At 36.4% G+C, this 21,173-nt stretch overlaps 1 protein-coding gene and 1 long non-coding RNA gene across 3 annotated transcripts; one reads left to right on the forward strand and one right to left on the reverse strand.

Annotated features, from left to right (window-relative positions):
* Positions 1–3,395: 3,395 nt before the first annotated feature.
* On the forward strand, positions 3,396–5,084 carry LOC149415983 (uncharacterized). The gene is made up of 2 exons (XR_016303610.1): positions 3,396–3,703; positions 4,860–5,084. It is a non-coding gene; the product is annotated as an uncharacterized LOC149415983 (long non-coding RNA).
* A 2,312-nt stretch (positions 5,085–7,396) lies between these two features.
* On the reverse strand, positions 7,397–18,578 carry LOC149415984 (chymotrypsin-1-like). Of its 2 annotated transcripts, none has more exons than XM_089642023.1 (9): positions 18,363–18,578; positions 17,384–17,506; positions 16,674–16,739; positions 16,475–16,566; positions 15,911–16,023; positions 14,830–14,979; positions 11,586–11,686; positions 10,038–10,171; positions 7,397–7,659 (listed from the first exon to the last, which is right to left on the reverse strand). In XM_089642023.1, exons 1-9 carry the CDS (start codon positions 18,433–18,435, stop codon positions 7,489–7,491), a joined length of 1,023 nt encoding a protein of 340 aa, XP_089498149.1. In that variant the 5' UTR covers positions 18,436–18,578; the 3' UTR covers positions 7,397–7,488. The 2 variants fall into 2 exon arrangements, with proteins under 2 accessions (XP_089498149.1, XP_089498148.1); XM_089642022.1 differs by having other exon boundaries at positions 14,806–14,979.
* Positions 18,579–21,173: the final 2,595 nt, after the last annotated feature.

Consider the following 21,173-nt stretch of genomic DNA (forward strand, 5'->3'; position numbering starts at 1 on the left):
TTCCGTCCTTGTACCTGAATTTTAATTGGAGATGTTCCGAGGAAACATTTTTATACGGTTGTAATTTGTCACATGATAATGGGTCGTTCTTGAGTTCAACAGTTCTACTCTGGAATGATATGCCAGTCTCTCGTGTTTCCACCCTCCTATGATATGGCACTCCTTACTTTTCTTTAAAAACCCTCAACACAGGATCTCCTAATAAAACATATGACTGATTTCCAAAATGTATCTATTCCAGAAGTACCGCAGAAGTCTGGAGTGGATAGAGTTGAAGAGCAGGCTGTAGCCTCTCTGGATCCAGAGAGTCCTGGTAGTCTTATCATGTCCAGTGTGCCGCCAGTTATTCTGGCCCCAGAAAGAACTGACTGAACATCTACAGCAACATGTGGGGGAATCCAACAGTTGCTCTGATTGTGGACAAAACTTCAAGCAAGTATACTTGAGTATTTTTATGACAGTACTCTCTCAGATTATCCCACAACTACTCGAATCAATAATCCGCCGTAATAATTTTAGTACATAGTTGAAAGCACAAAATCAAGCGAAGGAATTTCCTTCAGGGTCTATTTCATCTTTTGGGGATGATTGTGACGGGTCTTCTTTAGAAAAGGAAAGGGTGGAAGTTCTCAGAAGGTTAAAGGTATGAAGGATGGGTAGGAATCCAGCGGCAGTGCGTCCAGGAGTGACGGACGAATGAATCTATCCCTCCCACTGCGGTGCGAGGTGATGGATGAAGAGAGTCCGGCTGGAGAAGTCAAAGGATCTCCCGCCACGCAACTGATGTATTCAGACAAACCTCACCCCATGAACAGTTACCGGCTGTAGCTTGCCACTTGGGGTGACCTATGGCAGAGGGGAAGTTATTGCCTGCTTCGTGAGTTGAATTCCTCATCACAATATCTCCGCTCAGTGTGATGGTAGACAGCATTGGAAACAGCGAGTTTGTGCATTTGGAACTTTGGCTCAACGGCCGCTAAGTTTAATTGGAAATAACAGTTGTTGATGCCATTCGAGGTGTGTAAAATGTGAGTTACATTTTTGCAGGCAGGCAGCGAAACACACTTGCGCTGTACACGGAGTAGGTCAAACCTTCTGCTGTGACAAATGTGGGAAAGAATTTTTGAGCAAATCTCCACTGGTTTCTCATTTACGGTAAGTACATTTATGTATTATGTAGAATACGATTTTCACCGCAGCGGGTGCTTCTATAATGTATTCTTTTTGTAGTTTGGAGGCTGATAGTGATATTGATAGAAAGATAATTGTAGGAAATTTTATTAACCTCCTGAACGCCAACGCATCCTCAACCCCTCAAGCCTTTGGCATATTGACCCTATTTCTTAAAGAAACTGTCGGAAGGTCGTGGAATTTGTGTGGATTTCCGCTTTGCAATAAATTCCAAATAAATTAATTATTTCTGGATGTATCCGGAAGGTGAGTTCTGTTGTTCAAATACGCTTTCAAATTTTATTATTAGAAATCTATATAAATAAAAATGTTAATGTTCATTTGTTCAAAACCTTAAATCTCTGAAATTTCTTCACCGATTGCTTTGAAATTTCGACACAACGTTGCATTCAAATCCGCCTGTGTTTTTACATACCTATATTATGTAGATGTCACCTGTGACAGGTAAAAACATGCTATTTTGTCAGTAATAACAAAGTTGTTTAGTAATAACGTTCATTGTAGAAATGTATTATATACTTGTACAGCGCCCTTGAGGTGATTTTGCACAAAAACAGCTTTATAAAAATCTTCCAAATATTATTATTATTATTTTGTGACCTGCGGTAGGTAAAAAAATACTTATTTTGAAAAACAGCGCCATCTTTTAAAAGCATCACACTCTTGTTTCTCTATCTGCACAGATAGGCTGAGCCACAGCAACTAAAACTTTAAACAACAAAAATGTAATTCAAACGTGAAAAAACTTCAAAAATGGCTCACCTTTCGTTTATTCTTTTAAACCCTGATCTAAAATTGGTGAAACGAAAAAAGAAACACATATTTTTCTATACAATTTATTATAAACAATTCTTTCAACTCACTTTTAGTCATTTCATTTAAAAATAATTAATAAAGAATTCATAAATTTTTCTCAAATTGCGGTCGGAACCTTTAATTTCATAGAGGTGTACATTTTAATTCCTCTGCGGTTAACTTATTGATTTGAATACGAAGTGTGGTTTCTCTTTCTAACACCATTTAGATCATATGACAGTAAGGGAGACACAACAATTTCGATGAGACCATACGGAGTGTTCCTAAAGGCGAACAAATTGTCCTGAAAATACGTTTAATTAATCAATTCTCTGAATATAATTAACTATTCTGGGGAAAGTACATATTGTAGATTAAATATTACTTCTATTAATCTATTAACACATTATCTAGTAAGACGGTAAAATTTACAAAAACGTCATTTTGCAAAAAATAACTAAGTTATTACGGAAATAATGTCAGCCAGCTTACGGCAGATGATTGGAAATTTATCACCGGGTTATTTCCAAGGGAACCACTAACTAGGATACTTTTCTTAAAATTCTCATAAAAAAATATCATACTCCTATGCGACGGATTCAACAGCTAGGAAACAAATACTCAGATGTTGTTGATATATTTAGTACATCAATTTCAATATATAAGCATACCCTATTGAAGTTTTTTTTTTCATCGAGTAGTGGAATATTTGAATAAAGGTATTTAATTTGATTTGACTAACATATAATAATTTTGTCAACTGAAATAGAAAAAAATATTTTGGATTTTTTATATGTTGTGCCTGCATTCTGTGTAGATCAAATCAAGTTGAGTGATATTTTGACTTTATATTTATTTTTCTGCAATTGTTTTAATAGTCGTTTCCTGCACTATTTTCATGTATAATTTCGTAAATATTTTTTATATATATGTATGTAAAAGCCTTAATAGGCGTGAAATAAATAAATAAAATAAAATAAATAAAAAAAATTCTGACGAAATCGCACAGTCCTTTCCAATCAGCAAAGTACACAACACCGGAGCTTGAGGGATCTTTTAGCACAGTAAGAGAAGGATTAATGACATATATTATTATCATTGTTGATTATTTAATGATTTAGATGGCACTGTGCAGCCCCGGGGCCCCCCTTGCCGCCGCCTTCCCCCCTCCCGGTCCACTAGTGCGTCGAGTGTGACCGCCACTACAAGTCGGCGTACATCTTGCGTCAGCACTTTGGCCGCACCACTCGATCCCAACCTCTACAGGTGAGTGCCGCCTAATACCAGAGTGAGCAGGCAGCATTCTGCCAATGCGCTCATATCTAGTTAAACCTCTCTCAGGATTATTAGTTTGGTTTTGCGCACAACACAGCTATTACCCGTGGAGTCAGTTTGTTTGGTCTGAGAAATCCTTGTCTTCATTACTCTCATGGTGAGATATATGATCTAAACGGTGTTCGAAAGATAAAACACAACAAAGCACATTAATTGCAGATTCGAGTGCCTGTCGTGCCCCTCGGTGCGGCGCTTCCGCAGCCCCGCTTTGCTCTCCCAGCATGCGCGCACCGTGTATGAGCGCGTGGAACAGCTGACGTGCCACAGCTGCGGAGGTAACTATGCCACGCTGGACTCGCTGCAGTCCCACGTCAAGAAGAAACACATGGGCTACAAACCGCCACGCAAGTGGGCGTGTACTTACTGCGATAAAAAATTTAGGGTGAGTTTTATGAATTACTAGCTGACGTGTATCCGGCGTTACTCGGGATTATGAACAGTGGCGGCTCGTGACTTTTGAATGTGATAGAGTGCAATGTGCGCCGCACGGATTTCCTGAAAATGTTCTTACAAAAAACCTAATTAACGAAAAAATATAAAAAGTCATTTTCGGCAACATCAATGATGCCAATTTTTTGTAATATTAGCTAATTCTAGTACACCCAAAAGTCACGAGCCGCCACTGGTTATGAATGGTTTGAATTGTGAATACCTGACAACTGGGTGCTTTTTGTGGCAATAAATAGTTGGAGGTGTAATGGTCGCTTTAGTTCCTCCCAAACAGTTGATCGAGGAAATATTCTCGGCCGTGGCAATTTTTTATTTAAACTTTTGTATTTTTAATTTTAATTGAGACTTTTATTTTAAAAAGTTGTGAGTCTTCACTATGATCCGATCACTTTACACCTGTGACACCTAACAGTTAAGTTAAGGTTCTAACCTAACCTAACATATCCTGGCCTATTTTTTATCACATTCTCTTTTGTCAATGTTCTGTTTTATCCGATGACCGATTTTGGTCACATTTTTAAGTAATTTGATAGTAAAAAGTAAAAATTCAATAAGGTGAAAATAAAAATACTACTTTCAATGCAACACCGACTTGGAGCAATTATATGTGAGATGTGAGGTTATGATTGACGCATGAATTGACACTAATTATAGTACATTCAGATGTGAGGTTATGATTGACGCATGCATTGACACTAATTATAAGTACATTCATATGTGAGGTTATGATTGACGCATGAATTGACACTAATTATAGTACATTCAGATGTGAGGTTATGATTGACGCATGAATTGGCACTAATTATAGTACATTCAGATGTGAGGTTATGATTGACGCATGAATTGACACTAATTATAGTACATTCAGATGTGAGGTTATGATTGACGCATGAATTGACACTTTATGTAATTGTAATTTGACAGGAAAAACAGTTTATATTTTATGGTTTTTTTAAGACAATTCCAAACTTTGAAAGATGCTGTATGCATACAATGCATCTGTGTGGGTTGTGTTTTCGTCTCAAGATCGGTATGAATTTTTCAGAAGTTAGGTTATGTTAATCTTTTGTAATGTTTTGTGCTTGCAGGCCCAGAACGTGCTGCAAAACCACATTAGAATCCACACTGGCGAGAAGCCGTTTGCGTGCCCGGTCTGCCACGACCGCTTCCGCCAGAAGGCTGCGCTTGATACGCACGTGCGCGCCGTGCACCTCAAGCTGGGCGCGCGCAGACGCAGGGTGCCTAACACCAGCACCGTAGCCGAGGGTGGTGTGCTCGAGAAGAACAGCACTGAAGACAAGCAGGAAGTGTAGTGTATCTGCCACTGGGATATCATCTGTACGCCATTAGGAATACCTTCTTGTGTTCCTTGTCCTATTATTACATTGTATTGTTACCAAGTGTTGTGGCTGTGCAGTACTGGCGCAGTACTGGTATATTGATCATTCCTCCAATAAGAGTCATTTATTTCTTCCAGTCCCCAATTAATTTCATACAAAACTCACAAAAAAATATTCACGTGTAACACGCATCAAATCACGCATTTCTTATGCAGTTATAAAATAAAAAATACCAAAATGCGTGTTTTATTTTACTGTGTGAAGTTCAGGCGCAAGTATTAAAATGTTTTTCATTCATAATCTACAAAACAAAATCATAATTTCCAAAAAAGTGTATAAGTGATACAAGCGCTTTACAAAAGGCCGAGAAGATGTTAATGATGATGAGCGTCCTGGAGTTGCAACCACGTCAACAAACCAACAAAACATCCAAACAGTGAAGAAAATGGTTTTGGAAAATCGTTGAATCACTATTAGGGATTTTTTTTTTTTTTTTTTTTTTTTATTTATTGTTTTTGTGTTTAATTCGTAGAACTCCATTTAATTTTTTTATAAATTTAATTTAGATTAAATTTGATAATATTATTATTAAGTTCTGCAAGTGTTTTAGTTTTTTATTATTGTGACAGCTGTTTCGGCTTACAAGGCCATTTTCAAACTGTGGTTAGTCCACATTGAGACGACGTTTTTATACTATTTCAAATGTAAATTTTGAAGGTGCATACATTGATTTATTACTGGTTACACCGATGACATGATCTATTGTTGGTTAAACCAATCTATGTTTTCCCCTCAGTAAATGGTAATGGGTTCTTAATTATTTACTAATGACTTTATTGCTATGAATTATTTGGGTGCATTATACTGCTTGGGTTTTGTGAAAATACTAAGAAGTGGTGAGTAAATTATTTTCCGTACTTTATTAATTAGTGTTAAATTTGGGTCATTCGTTCGTTTATTGATTTCTAATTGTTCAAGTAAATTTAATCTAATGCCCTTTTTTTCTATATGCAATGGTTTAGGACCCTTGTTGTTAAGTGGGTTATGATTATTCACCAAGAGATGTTCTGCGAATTTTGAGGATGTGTTTTTATTATTATAACATCGTATATGTTCTTGGAATCTAGTTGAGAATGCCCTCCCCGTTTGTCCGATGTAAGTGGCGTTACAATCGGCGTGGTCACATTTTAATTCATATATGCCACTGTTATTGAGTATAGGGATTTTACTTTTAGAGTTTTTAAGGCTTGTTCCTAAATTATTGTTTGTTCGAAAAGCTATATTTAAACCACATTTTTTAATTTCTTTTGCAATTTTTTCAGATATTGGGCCGAGGAATTCGAGACATGCAAATTTTTCTATATTTTTGTTATTTACCGGATATATTAAATTGATTATGATTATGAATCAATTTAATATATCCGGTAAATAACAAAAATATAGAAAAATTTGCATGTCTCGAATTCCTCGGCCCAATATCTGAAAAAATTGCAAAAGAAATTAAAAAATGTGGTTTAAATATAGCTTTTCGAACAAACAATAATTTAGGAACAAGCCTTAAAAACTCTAAAAGTAAAATCCCTATACTCAATAACAGTGGCATATATGAATTAAAATGTGACCACGCCGATTGTAACGCCACTTACATCGGACAAACGGGGAGGGCATTCTCAACTAGATTCCAAGAACATATACGATGTTATAATAATAAAAACACATCCTCAAAATTCGCAGAACATCTCTTGGTGAATAATCATAACCCACTTAACAACAAGGGTCCTAAACCATTGCATATAGAAAAAAAGGGCATTAGATTAAATTTACTTGAACAATTAGAAATCAATAAACGAACGAATGACCCAAATTTAACACTAATTAATAAAGTACGGAAAATAATTTACTCACCACTTCTTAGTATTTTCACAAAACCCAAGCAGTATAATGCACCCAAATAATTCATAGCAATAAAGTCATTAGTAAATAATTAAGAACCCATTACCATTTACTGAGGGGAAAACATAGATTGGTTTAACCAACAATAGATCATGTCATCGGTGTAACCAGTAATAAATCAATGTATGCACCTTCAAAATTTACATTTGAAATAGTATAAAAACGTCGTCTCAATGTGGACTAACCACAGTTTGAAAATGGCCTTGTAAGCCGAAACAGCTGTCACAATAATAAAAAACTAAAACACTTGCAGAACTTAATAATAATATTATCAAATTTAATCTAAATTAAATTTATAAAAAAAAAAAAAAAAAAAAAAACTATTAGGGAAGTTGCAGAGGATGTTGGCATATCAATCGGCTCATGCCATGCAATGTACTCGGATGTTTTGTTATCCAGTGAACTTTGTAGGTTATGTTTGAATTCAGTTGCCCCACACCACTGACTCTATCCAAGGGATATAAGAAGACACGCGGGTGTAGATAGCAGGAATTCCGGCTGCACACGTATTCGGACCGTATGAAGTCACCCCCACCAGGTACTTCATGCAGTTGTTGTTCGGGTACGGAGCGAATATTGGACCACCGGAATCGCCCTGTAATATGAAAATATATTATTATACACTAATTGAGGTAAGGACGTGCTGGGCCCACTTATCTGGACAACTTACATGCGTACATCTTCTGTGGAAATAGATCCTTCAGAAATACTTATCACACGCAACGCAAAACCACGCTTCCCATCCAACGCGCTGTCCTGTCAGTCTAACACAGTGAAATCCATAACTTTACAATATCTGATCGATGGCTTAACCGCGTAAGATTTTATATCAATTTCCCAAGCACAGTCGTGCTGTTGATAGCCAGACAGATATTGATAAATCAATACCTCAATGAATTGACATTCTTAAATGTCAGACGGCAACATAAAGGCTAAAAATACTAATAAATTGGCAATTTAGAATTGAAAAAAATATCTTTAATATACAATGGCTGTCGTGTGTACTTTTGACACTAAAAATGAAATCAATTAATTCATGAGGTCTTTCGTCACAACTATGTAACAGCTTTTGTTTCTCGAAGCTGGAACAGAATCAATTGATCGCATCTCAGATGAATTAATTAAGTCTATAGATTGCGTATTTGATTTCTTTCAGTTCTAAAAGCCTAGTTAGTTCACCTCCATTCATTAATAAGTCTATTATTTTGCATAACAAACAACATTATCTTAAAAGTTGTGCATATTGACGGCTTGAAGGCCCTGTGCATCTGACTGTCGGAATCATATTCTGACAGTGCTCGCAAATATCGCTAACTGGCTTAGATGAGGGATTTTGTCAATATCGTATTGATATAGAGTTTAATAAATCTACCAAGATCGGCGTAGGATGTGTGAAAGAAAGATGGCGTTGGTGGGGAGCCTTCCAACCAATTTATTTATCCATTAAGGACATTTGCTGATCGTTTTGTTGTTAATGGGAGATAATTAACTAATAGTTTTAGTAAGATGTTACAAAGTGATTTGTAAAGTAAATTCCATTGCATATTGACAAGTGTGCACGTTGGCCTGGGAACGTAGTAATGCACATATTGCTCAGTGTTCCTTACCTTCAGTCAATAGAAACACTTTCTTCCCACAGAATATGCAAGTATCCGATACTCTACGATTGATTTAAGAGTCTTGGCGACTACCGCCATACATATACGCCGAGGTTCATACACAGTTGCTAACAATCTGTAAACTCGTCAACTTCAGATTTCATTATCGCAGACTAAAATGCATTAACTGCAATGCGAGTTGCCTGTAGACTGTCGGATATATTTATTAGTAAATCACTGAAAGATTATGTTGGCTTCTTCCCCTCAGCCTAAAAAAGGATATCTCTTGTTTCTTTGGTTTGTGGTCTTCACCAAAATAAATGAATTCCTTAAATGTAAAAGTAATTCTTCTTTGCATTTTTCTTCTTCTTTTGTGTGGTGGGGGGGTCAGAGGGGGACATCTAGGTCTGCGAGCTAGTCTAGGGCCTCAGGCGTCGCCATGTGAACCTCATCAATCCCGCCGGGGAATGAATGGAGCGGTCATTCGTTAACCACGTGGTCGGTGGTCGGCACAGCACCACATTCATACATCGCGGACTCTTTAAGGCCCCATCTGTGCATCATGTGGGCACAGCGGCGATTGGAGCACCTTAACCGATTGATGGCGGACCAGGTTTTGCGAGGCAATGAGAACCCAGGCTGTGTCTCGGTGGGGTCCTTTATGAGATGGGCATTTCTCACGTTGACCGTTTGCCACTCAAGTTTTCACTCAAAATCTTCTGGGGTGTGAGGTAATCGGAGGAGCCTGTCTCTCTTTCCGCCCAGAAGGGCTGTCGGGACTTCAAACGGCATGCCGGGTGGGAGACGACATCTTCGTGCAAAGGAATTGCGCTTTTTTGTAGCGCCTTCTTGTATTCCCTCAGTGTTGCAATTTCTCGCACAATTGTTTGCATAAATACATATGATATAAGAATTTATTTAAGAGGCGTGCATTCCATACAGGCAAATAAGCACTGCCTATCCAAGATTACTAACATTAAAAGTTCTAGCTACGAATCACAGCGCCAATTGCGCCTCTACGACCGCACTACTATATGCGACAAAAGTAGCAACTAATTATTCAAATGTGGACTGTTGATGTGTGTATTCGAAGAAATACTTGTTTTGGTTAGTGTAAAAAAGGCCATGCCTTTGTAGGAATGTAGCAATCAGTGCCATCTGTCAGTACCTCTATTAATTAGTACAATGTTTTATATATCCCGTAGAATTTGGTTTGTAAATATGAATAGTGAAGCGGTTATATTGATATTTGTATTAAGATGTTGAAGTAATAACAATTAATGTTTCTCCTAATGCCCTCCCCGATTAAATACTTTTCGTACGCCGCCGCTTACTATCAACTAGCAAAGAATAAAAAGGAAGGAGAAGATGTTACCTGACAGGTGTCCCCGCCACTTTCTCCCAAAGCACAGATTTGGGTCTGCTTTAACTCATCATAGGTATCTTCACACTCTTCTTTGGACACAATGTTCATTCGAAGTTTCTGTAGCCGGTTAGACTTGACACCACCTGGAAATAATCTTACTGTTGTCTTTAATCTATTAAAATAAATCTCCAAATACTTGAGTCGGGCCATGTGTAAGAATAACAAACGGGTATGCATGAGAAGCGAAGATTGTTTGAAGACCGAGTTATTTGGCAGTTTATCCTCTCCGCGTTCCCCTGCTAGAAACGGCTTGACGGTTAGTTAGTTAGGTTAGCGGTCAGGCCGACTGCTGTTGAAGCATCCACGAGAGTACAACATAACACCACATCTGTTTTTATTTTTATTAGGTTAATATTTCATTTTATTTGGTTTTTAACGCCCAGCGGGGCTTTTACACTGATTTTAAAAACAGAATATATCTAGGTTAAGTTTTTAGATTCTCACGGCCAAAAGCATTTTTGTTGTTTGTTTTTGGGGTGTTATGCCGTGTTGCGCTAACTCCTTCTTTAGCCGACGTTTCGGACAGCGTTGCAGTGTCCATCATCAGGGCAGATCCGGTAGATCCGAAGATGATGGACACTGCAACGCTGTCCGAAACGTCGGCTAAAGAAAGAGTTAGCGCAACACGGCATAACACCCCAAAAACAAACAGCAAAAAAAAGAATATATCTAGTTCAAGGCATGATATAACAGTAAACTAATAAACTGAATATGAATAAATGGTTTAAGAATTATTTGTCTAATCGAGAGCTTACTGTCTGCATCAAAGGTCAACTGTCCTACAACTTTAAAGCTACAAGCGGCGTGCCCCAGGGCTCACATCTAGGACCCATTCTTTTTCACATATTTATAAATGAGGTTACAATGACGTTATGTTCGCAGATGATATGAAAATTTACCGAATTATTGACAATATAAATGACTGCTTATTAATACAATCAAATCTCATTAGCTTTTCTTATCGGTATATCCAAAATAAATTAACCCTTAATGTAAAAAAGTGTCAAGTCATGAGATTTTATAGAAAGAAAAACCCATTGATATATGAACCATCAAGTCTTAGGAAATTAGAAGTTTTAAATCAATATTTGACAACAAATTAACATTTATCTCCCACATTAACAATATAACCACCAAAGCGATGCAAATATTGGGTTTCATATTAAGAACTACAAAAGATTTCAAAAATTTATAAATATTGTATTCATCCATTGTCAGAAGCCATTGAGAATTCAACTCAAACATTTGGAATCCATTTTACAATATTCATTAAAAATCAATATCAATCAAACAGTGTTATTAAATGAAATTGATTCATCAAACTGACATAATTAATGTAATCAATTAGAATTCTGAGCTTAAAATTTACGTACCTAATAAATTTGTACTGAACTATTGTTGAGTGAAGTTTGTATAAAGAGGACAAAAAAGGTGTTTGTGGAAGAGTCCGTCTAGCATCTTTGGGAATGCTGGGTGGAGGGTGAATTGATCACTTACCGTCACTGGTTAGTCCCCAGCCAGTAGCAGTAAGATTTAACTGGTTGACATTTAGGTTCCTGTTTGTCCACAAGCAAGCCGGAAGGACAAATGTATTGAAACTGAAAATATAAAATAATTTTTATTATTTTTTTTGTTGTAAGCATTGAATAAAACATACTAATTTCGGTTGTCGGTGCATACTTGTATGCGTGAAGTGAATATTCCTGTGTAATGCATAAAATCATTCAAGTTCAATGAACTTTTAATTTTTTTAAATTTACAATCAATAAAGTGGAAGCCGTAGTTATTTAATTTTTTACTTTAAAAGTTTATTTCTTTTGTTTAAATGTTTGACTGATAATAATAATAATAATATTTGGCTAATTTATATAGCGCCATTTTCGTGAGAAATCACCTCAAGGGCGCTGTACAAATATATTTATTAAATAGTTAATAGGTACTAGAACTACTGACTTATCTATGTATGATACATCTACTATGAACATGGTGGTGACATGTCACCCTGATGCTCGTAAAGTTCTAATAGACAGCGGTTTGTTCTTTCTTGGATGGAATGCCTGTCGCACTCGCGATTACACAGGAGCCACTAGATGCTTCAAGTGCCAACAGTACGGTCACATCAGTAAGTCCTGCAAAAGAAACCTGTCGCCACTGCGCCGCTGTGGGACACACTTATGAGGATTGCCCCAAGAAGGCACTTCCCGCTGTCTGTGCAACATGTACCCGCTTTAAGAAACCTGCAGATCACTGATAGGGACTGTCCTGCCCAACTGGCTGCCATTAACATTCAAGTTAGAATTACCGATTATGGCTCTGGCTAATTTTACATATTTCTTCTTTTTAGGAACTACTTCTTCTTTTTTTATTTTTATTTTCATTTGTCTTGTTTTCAGGATTTTTCATGTGATTTACTGTTAACATTTTGTCCATGTATTTTATTTTCAGGAATAGCTACATGATTTGCTTTTCTCTTAGTCTTTTTTCTTAGTCTCTCCTTTTAATTTCATTAATGTATTTCAGGCTTGAACCGAACTCCGTTGTTTGTTTATTTTGTATTGTTTATGATTTTTGATTTCTTTTTGTTTGTCCCCATAAGGGGTTGGATCACGGACCTAGTCCCCGCATACGCTCACTGAAGCTCCGATAAGTTTGGGACTCTGCCAGACATCTGTGACACCCCTGAGGTTGGTTGTGGGTCAGAGGGAAGTCTGTGCGGACCTGGGCACCTTCCGTCCTGCCTCCGACCTCCTGACGCTTTTCTCCCCTAGGGTCTTTAGGGTTAATCCCTATCATCCCATTTACTCTCTTCTGGGCACCACCACGAGGTTGGCTTAGGGGCGCGGTATTTAGACCTGCATTTGTCTTCCCAACCACCACCAATCCATCCTCAGGACAGCCAGCTGCGAGGCTTTGAACCACCTTCCTTTTGTTTTCTCTTTATGCTTTCAGCTCTTCTGAATTTAGCGACTACACGATACTTTCTTTTTTTTCTACTATTATATACTTCTCTTCTCCTTTTTTTATTTTTTAGGTTGCTGACATATCTGTAATTTATGCTCCCTTCTTTCTTTTCTAGTCCCGTCAAACGATTGCGAATTCCATGTTTTGTAATAATGTCCTGTTTTTTTCTTTTTCTATGCTTTATTAGTTATTTGTTTTTAGTTGAGAAGTATTATTTGATCATAACACCTACTGTAGTTACTTATCTGTAAGTGCTTGCATACCGCTTCCTAACACTGTATGCGGGGACATTGAAGGTCTAACTTCACATTTATATATTGTAGAGCCGTTTATTAAAAAAAAAATAGATTCTTGCGAGAACTCCGAAGGGGTGACCATAAGTCACCTATACCGGGGTGGGACAGCGGTGGGTCACTTCAATACTGACTTATCTCTAAGACTAATATCTAGTGACTTACGACTAAGGCCTATAACATCTTAACGACATATATACGAGTATTTACATATTAGCAAATTACAACTAAAATTAATATTAACAATCTAATCTTACTAACGCCAGAAGAAGAAGGAAGTTCTATTATATTAGGGTGTTTTTATTGTTAGCTGGATATATATGTTAAAGGAATGAAATTAATGAATAAAATCAATCGTCAATCTTAAACGCATTTAGATGATTCATCTGCCAACAATTAAACCGATTGATTTGTTATGTTCCCGCTGATATTGTCCATTGTCCATTGGCAGGCAAGTCAATAGAAAAATTGAATGAACGGAATCGCTAGATAATGTAACAATTACGGTATAAAAAGGTGAAAAAAAAAATTTGGATAGAATGACGGATTTATGGAAATGAGAGTCTGAAAAAGTGAGTTTTTAGTTTGGATCTAAATTCTGTTGGGCTGGTTATGCATCTCAATTCCATAGGAAGTTTATTCCAAGCCCTAGGGCCGGATACTCCGAATGCACGATCACCAAACTTAGTGTTCGGATTTCGCTTAGGCTCTTTCAACCTTCCAATTGCAGATGATGTCGCTGATCTAAGAGTTGACTGCCATAGACTAGTATTTTCCGGAATGCATAGCTCAGTAATAGACGGTGGCGCCATTTCGTTGATAGCTTTAAACATCATCCAGCATAGCTTGTACTGGATCCTTTCAGGACACTTCAGCCGGTGAAGATTTCGGAGGTGCTCCGAAATGTGCGAAAACTTGGGTACCCCGGTGATAAGCCTTGCTGAGGCGTTGAACACTGATTGTAGTTTATCAGTTTCGCATTTAGGAAGATTTGCATAAATGCCGTTGCAATAGTCAAGACGTGATACTATATATGAGTTCACAAGTAATTAGGTAAGTCATTTAGTTGCCTCTGTGGTGCCATAATTTTTCAAGTTTACTGAAATTCAAAAGGTAAATTTCTTCTGTAGAAAGGCAATGATTATGTGGCAAATAATTTTTTTGTAATTAGCTTCACAAATCCTACAACTATAATATCCCGTGATTTAATAAATCTTATTTTCATCTAATAAAAAACATTAAATAACAGTGTTTATACCCTTATTAATAATTATATTAAATCAGTTCCAATTTTAAAAATTAAAATAATTTTCGGTTCGAAATATTTAATTATAGGACAGGATCGAAGGCAGGAATAGAAATTTGTTCAGAATATCACGAGGTATGGATAAAGACCGCATTGGCCAATGAACTCCCTCTTTGTCTGCCAATGTGTATTAAGGTGAGTGGTTGGAGGTACCTACCTGGTGGATGAAGATGATATATACCTGACAGAATCCCTGAGTTGTATGAGGGTGATATCGTTGGTTTTCTTGCTGGGATTGTACTTAGGGTGGATGATGAACCTCTCAATGAGGACCTTATCACCATCGTCATCCATTATATTATAGGCACCAACTGTCACATGGTCTGGGCGGCTGTAATACATAACATACATATCTATATAATTCATATATTATAGTTAATAAAAACGGAATTTTACTATTGGATTATGGCGCTGGTTGAATAATTTTCGTTAATTTTGCGGGTGCGGTTAAAACAATAACATTAATAACACAGGATTAAAGGAAGGGGGTGGGAAATGCCACAGATTTACTGTGATGGATGCACGAGATGATGGTTTGCGGGTTTTACAAATATGGAAAGTTCACTGGCGGTGCGTGAGTATGATATTCGACTATCTGAGAAGTTTTTGTCAACAGGGACGCCTTTTCGTACACTGAGGTTCGTCTGTGGTTGTTAGAGGTTTCAGTAAATTGGATTTAGAATTGGAAGACATCTTTTAGGCAACTCAACTACGTATTAAACAAATTAATACTATGTAAGACGGTGCAACAGAGTGGAAGATACTACCAGTATCCCAGAGTGGAAGATACTACCAGTATCGCCCTGGTGTAAGACCACCATTCAGAATTGAAACGTTGCTCCAAATGGCTTTAGCTGTGTTTAGTGACTAGATCTGAATAGCCAGGTACTTCCCCACCTTCCTCTTTCCCTTCCCCACTTACCTTCAGCCTCACAACATCCCCCAATTGGGGATGCCATAGTCTCACTGGCTCCAGACGGGAGCAGTTGGGACTCTTGTGAGGTATTCACTATAAAAAAAAAAAAAAAAAAAAAAAAAAACAATTATGTTTATGTTTTTTTGTTAATAAATTTCTTGAAAAAAACTGTTAGTTCAGAGAACTGTAGACCTTGCATCCAAAAAATTAAGCATTTGAAATATATTCTATTAGGCTGCTGATAGAAAATTACCAGTCACTGAAAAGCGTTCCTTCGCACGCATAGTCCGCCTTAGCGCCTCAACTCCATCCTAGTGCCACTCAGGAACGTATTAAAACTGCTCACCCTTTTCTCCTGTCTGTTAGGCAATGGGCTGCTGATAGAACGTACGAGTCACTGACCAGTGTTCCTCCGCACGAATAGTCCACTTCATTGCCCGAAGTCCATCCTAGTGCCACCTTAGAAAAATATTTCATTAATTTAAAATGAATTATAATTTCAAACAAATCTTAATTTTGAATGAGGAACATCACTTGTCACTGTGTTCGTAATCTCCGAAACCGCCCAAACGATTGCATTGTATATGGTTGGTTTCAGCTTGAAATACAGGATAGTTTTGGACCCGACAAGTGGCGCTATTGTCGAAATCTAAATTTGTTTTAAATTTTTTCTTCTTTTTCTCATCCAAAAATACATACAACCACAAATTTTACCTTCTCTACATAGAAGGTGGTCTGTGGCAGGACAACGTTTGCTCGGGCTCACTAGTACATATATTTGATGCGTAGGTATACAATTATGTTGAATATTTGGTCTGTCATTCATTCCAACAGTTTAATCCTAAAAAATTTTCGTTGAAAATTTTAACAATACTACTTATATTTATACCAATATTGTTCGAATACTCACCATGTACGGGAACTCGCCTGGTTTAGCTCCTTTCCCCCCCACTATAAGACTTTCTTGACACGTCTTGGAATGACTTGCGTATTCGTTGCACTCTGAAATTAAAACATGAGTAAGCCTACTCCATACGCAGAGTTTGTTCCGAGAGATGTAAGCCAGCTTACTAACTGTAATCACTTATATAGTTAGTTAGTTAACTTACTTGATTCGCTGATTCGTGACATCTGTTGATTTTTTGGTTGTGGGCAGCAAACGATAGCCGTCCTGTCTAGAAATAAAAATATAAAATATATAGTCATTTGCATCCAGTTTGTATCGACAATAAAATCAACTCTATAGATTTTTTATCGATTACAGATTAATAGAGAAACCACTGTACATTGGTTAGAAAATAATTTGAAATAAGTATTTAAGAAAATAATGCATTTTAGTAGCGATTTCATAAAACAAAACGAACAATTTGACATCTTTTCTTCACGCATTGTTTTGACATAATAATTTAACACACGCCCCATTTTGCCTCGAATAAGTATTTGATTCACTTGATTGTGACATGTCTTCCACTGGCGTCCCCGACTCCTTCTATCGTTCACTTCCGCGTCATAATTTCTCCTTGCACCCCTTTATTCGTTCATCACAAACGACTGATCTTACAACAAATAATATTTGTCTTGTGTGTTCCTCGGGAGTCCCTGACTTGTTCTACCATTCACTTATTGTGGTAGCATAAAGTATTCCACATTGTTACTGTCAAAAAAACTACATTATAATGACTTCAATTTGAGTGTGTATCTCATTCCAGTGCCCAGACAATGCGTATTAATGAAACAAAGATACATGTCTTCATTGTTACAAACAAACATCGACAAATATACCTTTATAAGACATATTTACAAGAATCATAAAACTTACCACTAAATCCACAATTGGTTGGGGCGATTCCATTTTCAATGTTTCGTTGGACCGAGGGACAGTTGTTGATCACTTTGCATGTTCCGGACACTTTCCCACGTTTTATGGTGCAATTATCACCCACTGAAATATTAATTAAATATATATTAAGTCATTGCCCTTTTCCTATTCGGGTTGGGGGATCTATCGCCTTGATAAGGCGCCTCCAGGCATCCCTTACCTTTCCTCGCACAGCCTCTGAAGTTATTTATTTAACTTTTTTAATTTTATTTTTTTGTGATTACCGCACAAGAGTCTCAACTTCTCCCAACCGTCTGGAGCCAGTAAGTCTATAGGTCCCCTAATTATTAAGATATGTTTTGGGGCTGAATGTAGTGGGGAGGGAAAGGAGATCGAAAGAGCAAGCTTGGGAAGCACCTACCTGGCTATTCATATTTGATTATCAAATACGGCTAAAGCCATTTCAATCAAAAGTTTCAATAATTTTGACTGATGGTCTTTCTCCAGGGTGATACTGATAGTATAGTTCACCGCGACCTCCGTATTCATAGCCAAGGATCGTAACCATTCAACATCAACGTGTAACAGTTTTAATAATGAAAATGGGTGAAACATGTTTTTATTACAACCGCCTGTTAATAAACATATCAAAGCCCATTGTCAATCTATCACATACAAGTTCAAAGTGTTTGAGCTGGAGTATTATTTAATAAGAGAAAACCCGGAGACACAGCTAAATTAATGATTTCAAAAAATTAAATCACTTTGTTCAGTTATATGTATAGGTCGCCTGGTTGCGGTTGCACTCTTACACTCTTGAGTTAATATTTCCATTGAACTGAAGAAGTTTGAGTGTAACTGAAACCGGTCGACATATATAACTCAAATAAAGTGCTTTAAAACAATGTAAAAGTTATATAATGTCAAGCCACAAAGTGTTTGCTTTCTTCGATAAAAATAATAATAATTATTGACTTACCTCTAGCAGAATGCACCAGCGTCACAACTAATGGCATTAATATCCAAACATATTTCAACCTGCAAAGCTGCATTGCACCTGTTATCGAAATTGTATGGTATTTATATGTTTTACTGCTTTCTTACAGATATTCTCACTTAAGTTAGAGCAATCCAGTTAGTAAAACTCAATTCATGCACAAGTAGGTCCTTACAAAAAATAAAATAACCTTCTCAGTCAAAGGATACACAATACTACAAAATATCCGAAATAATATTATGTTAAATAACCAGTCTGCTGATGGCTATTCATATGTAAATCTCACCGCTCTTGGCCTTTAGCGATGGTTGTCCAAATTTTATATTATTTTTAATTTCCTCAAACAGCTCAATTATTAAACCTGTAAATGTGGGATATACGATGAAATATAAATAGATTCATTGGCTTTATACCACAGTAAGCAATTTATATGTTTCCTTATTCACATTCAGAGGTAAGATTTTTGGAATGAGCGCTGCGGAATACAAAACCGAAATCTCCATCGCTCAAGGCATTTATTTTGTAAAAACCTTATCGCTAAAGTGGCACAAAGAGAGGCAAGAGACACAAGTGATACACTGGTCTCAAGTGATACACTAGTCTCAAGTGATACACTAGTCTCAAGCGATACACTAGGCTTTGACTATGACGTATGAATAAAAAGCATTTTGGGATAATTGGATTCAGTCAATAGTTTGTGTGTCGGTATTTAGTATTTAGTAATAATAATAATAATATATTTCACATAAAATTATACAATAAACCATGCGGAAAGTTTGACTAGCCAACTAGGAAAGGATCCTGTTTTAGGCCAGTAAAATTGACATGTTTAGTTCAAATCATAATTTCATATTACATTGTATAATTATAAAACATATTATTTTATAGAAGGAAAAAAGTGTTAAGATTGAATTCCTGTTAGAAGCTTTAGTTAAATATAAAATTTTGTACTTATAAGAATAAGCGAATAGAAAAAATAATATCTTAAAATACAAAATTAGTATCGAATGCTTTTGTTTAACAATAGATGTATGTTTGGTTATTTAAATCGCTTGCAAAAATCGAGAATCAAAACATTCTTCAAGCGTGATAACAAAATATAATAATTAACATGAATGACATGTCCCCCAGCTTTAGGAGCCGGCAAAGAAACTCAAAAAGTTGCGACTCGAGAAGGATGCGGCAAATGATTAAAAACAAAATTGAATATTTATCTTAAGGAAGTGAATAAAAAGCGACATAAGACAATGGTTGATACCCAAATGTATTTTTTCCATTTCTTTGCTTAATTTTTTAATCCCACTAAGATATTTTCCCTTGGAGCACTTTATGTAAAATAAAACCGATAAAGTAATTAAAAGCCAGATGGTAATAATAAAAAGACAGATCACCGCAGTAGTTGTAAGGTAGAACAATGGAAAGGGTAGAGTTATAAGTTTATAATCTAGTTGGGTGGTTAGAAAATAATCAAAAGCATAGATTGATAAAGAATAGACAATTGTGTTCGTTTTTGTATTGTATGGACTTTGACGAATTATGTATGAGTGTTTTTGCAATTATGTATATATATATTTTATAATGAGATTATCTATTGATCAACATATTTACACTTTTGACCCTCCCTAAATAAAGGAGCCAGTCGTTGATCATTTTGCCCAAAACATTTGTACTTTTCGTTTTCCAAGCATTGGGAATAAAATTAAATGATTTTGGTCCTAAGTACGAGAATTGCCGTTGCTCAAGGGAAGTCGAGGTTTTTATGGGGACTATTGGATTATTCCTTGAAAGTAGTGTATATATTGATATTTCTGAATTAAACTGATTCTGATATAATTGGATTCAAAGTTTCAATTCTGGGAAACAATCCAATGAATGTGTGTCTTCATAATTTGTACTGTTCGTTTAGAGATGCGAATATGTTTAAAATCCCACCGTCTGGAGCCAGTGAGTCTATGACATCCCCTGTTGGGGTATGTTGTGAGGTGAAGATGGCTTTTCAGTTATTGTCACCAACCACGGCTAAAGCCATTTCAATCAACGGTTCAATTCTAAATGGTGAGATTTCTGAGATTACATTTCACCCTGAAACTTGCCGTAAATACACTTCAAAGTTATTTTTATAAATTAATTGATTTGAACCAGAAACCTCCGGATTCGTAATCGAGAGCCTTACCACTATTAAAGTTGGTACTTTAAAAAATGTAAATAATCAAGTAATAAATTATTATTATGGATTAAAAAATCATTTTATTTCCTCAATTATTTTGCTTATATTTTCCTCATTCGAAAGGTTAAATTTTTTAAAGGTTTGATTTTGTATTTTTTAAACTTATGAATATTTATGAATATTCTCGTGCGTCATTAGAATTGAATTACAAATTCATTTGCAGAATCATGACAACATAAACGCCCGGTTTTTTATTACGAATTTTTTGTATTGATTATGGACAGGCTTTGTGCAAAATTGTGCTTGAAATTTAATGCTGAAATATACAGAGAAACTTAAAGATATTTTTTTAGATATAACTATTTTTTGGAATAACATTTTGAAATACTTTTGGAGTTTATTATACATAGTAATGAGATAAGCTGTCGAAATGTTGATATTTGCAGCCGGCCGATAAGCGTGTGACTTCACTGTACATGACGTACAATGACTGGCGCAGCAGTACTGACATTCTGTTTCGGTATTCGGTATTATGAATTGTGTTTTTAGGTAAAGGTCGCAATCAGGGCTGGCTTTGTGCGGGCGCAATTGGAGCAGTTCGCTCCGGGCGCCGAATTGCCAGGGCG

The sequence above is a fragment of the Hesperophylax consimilis genome, chromosome 17 (assembly GCF_061612785.1).
Source record: "Hesperophylax consimilis isolate HC1 chromosome 17, BYU_Hcon_1.0, whole genome shotgun sequence".
NCBI classification, from domain to species: domain Eukaryota; kingdom Metazoa; phylum Arthropoda; class Insecta; order Trichoptera; family Limnephilidae; genus Hesperophylax; species Hesperophylax consimilis.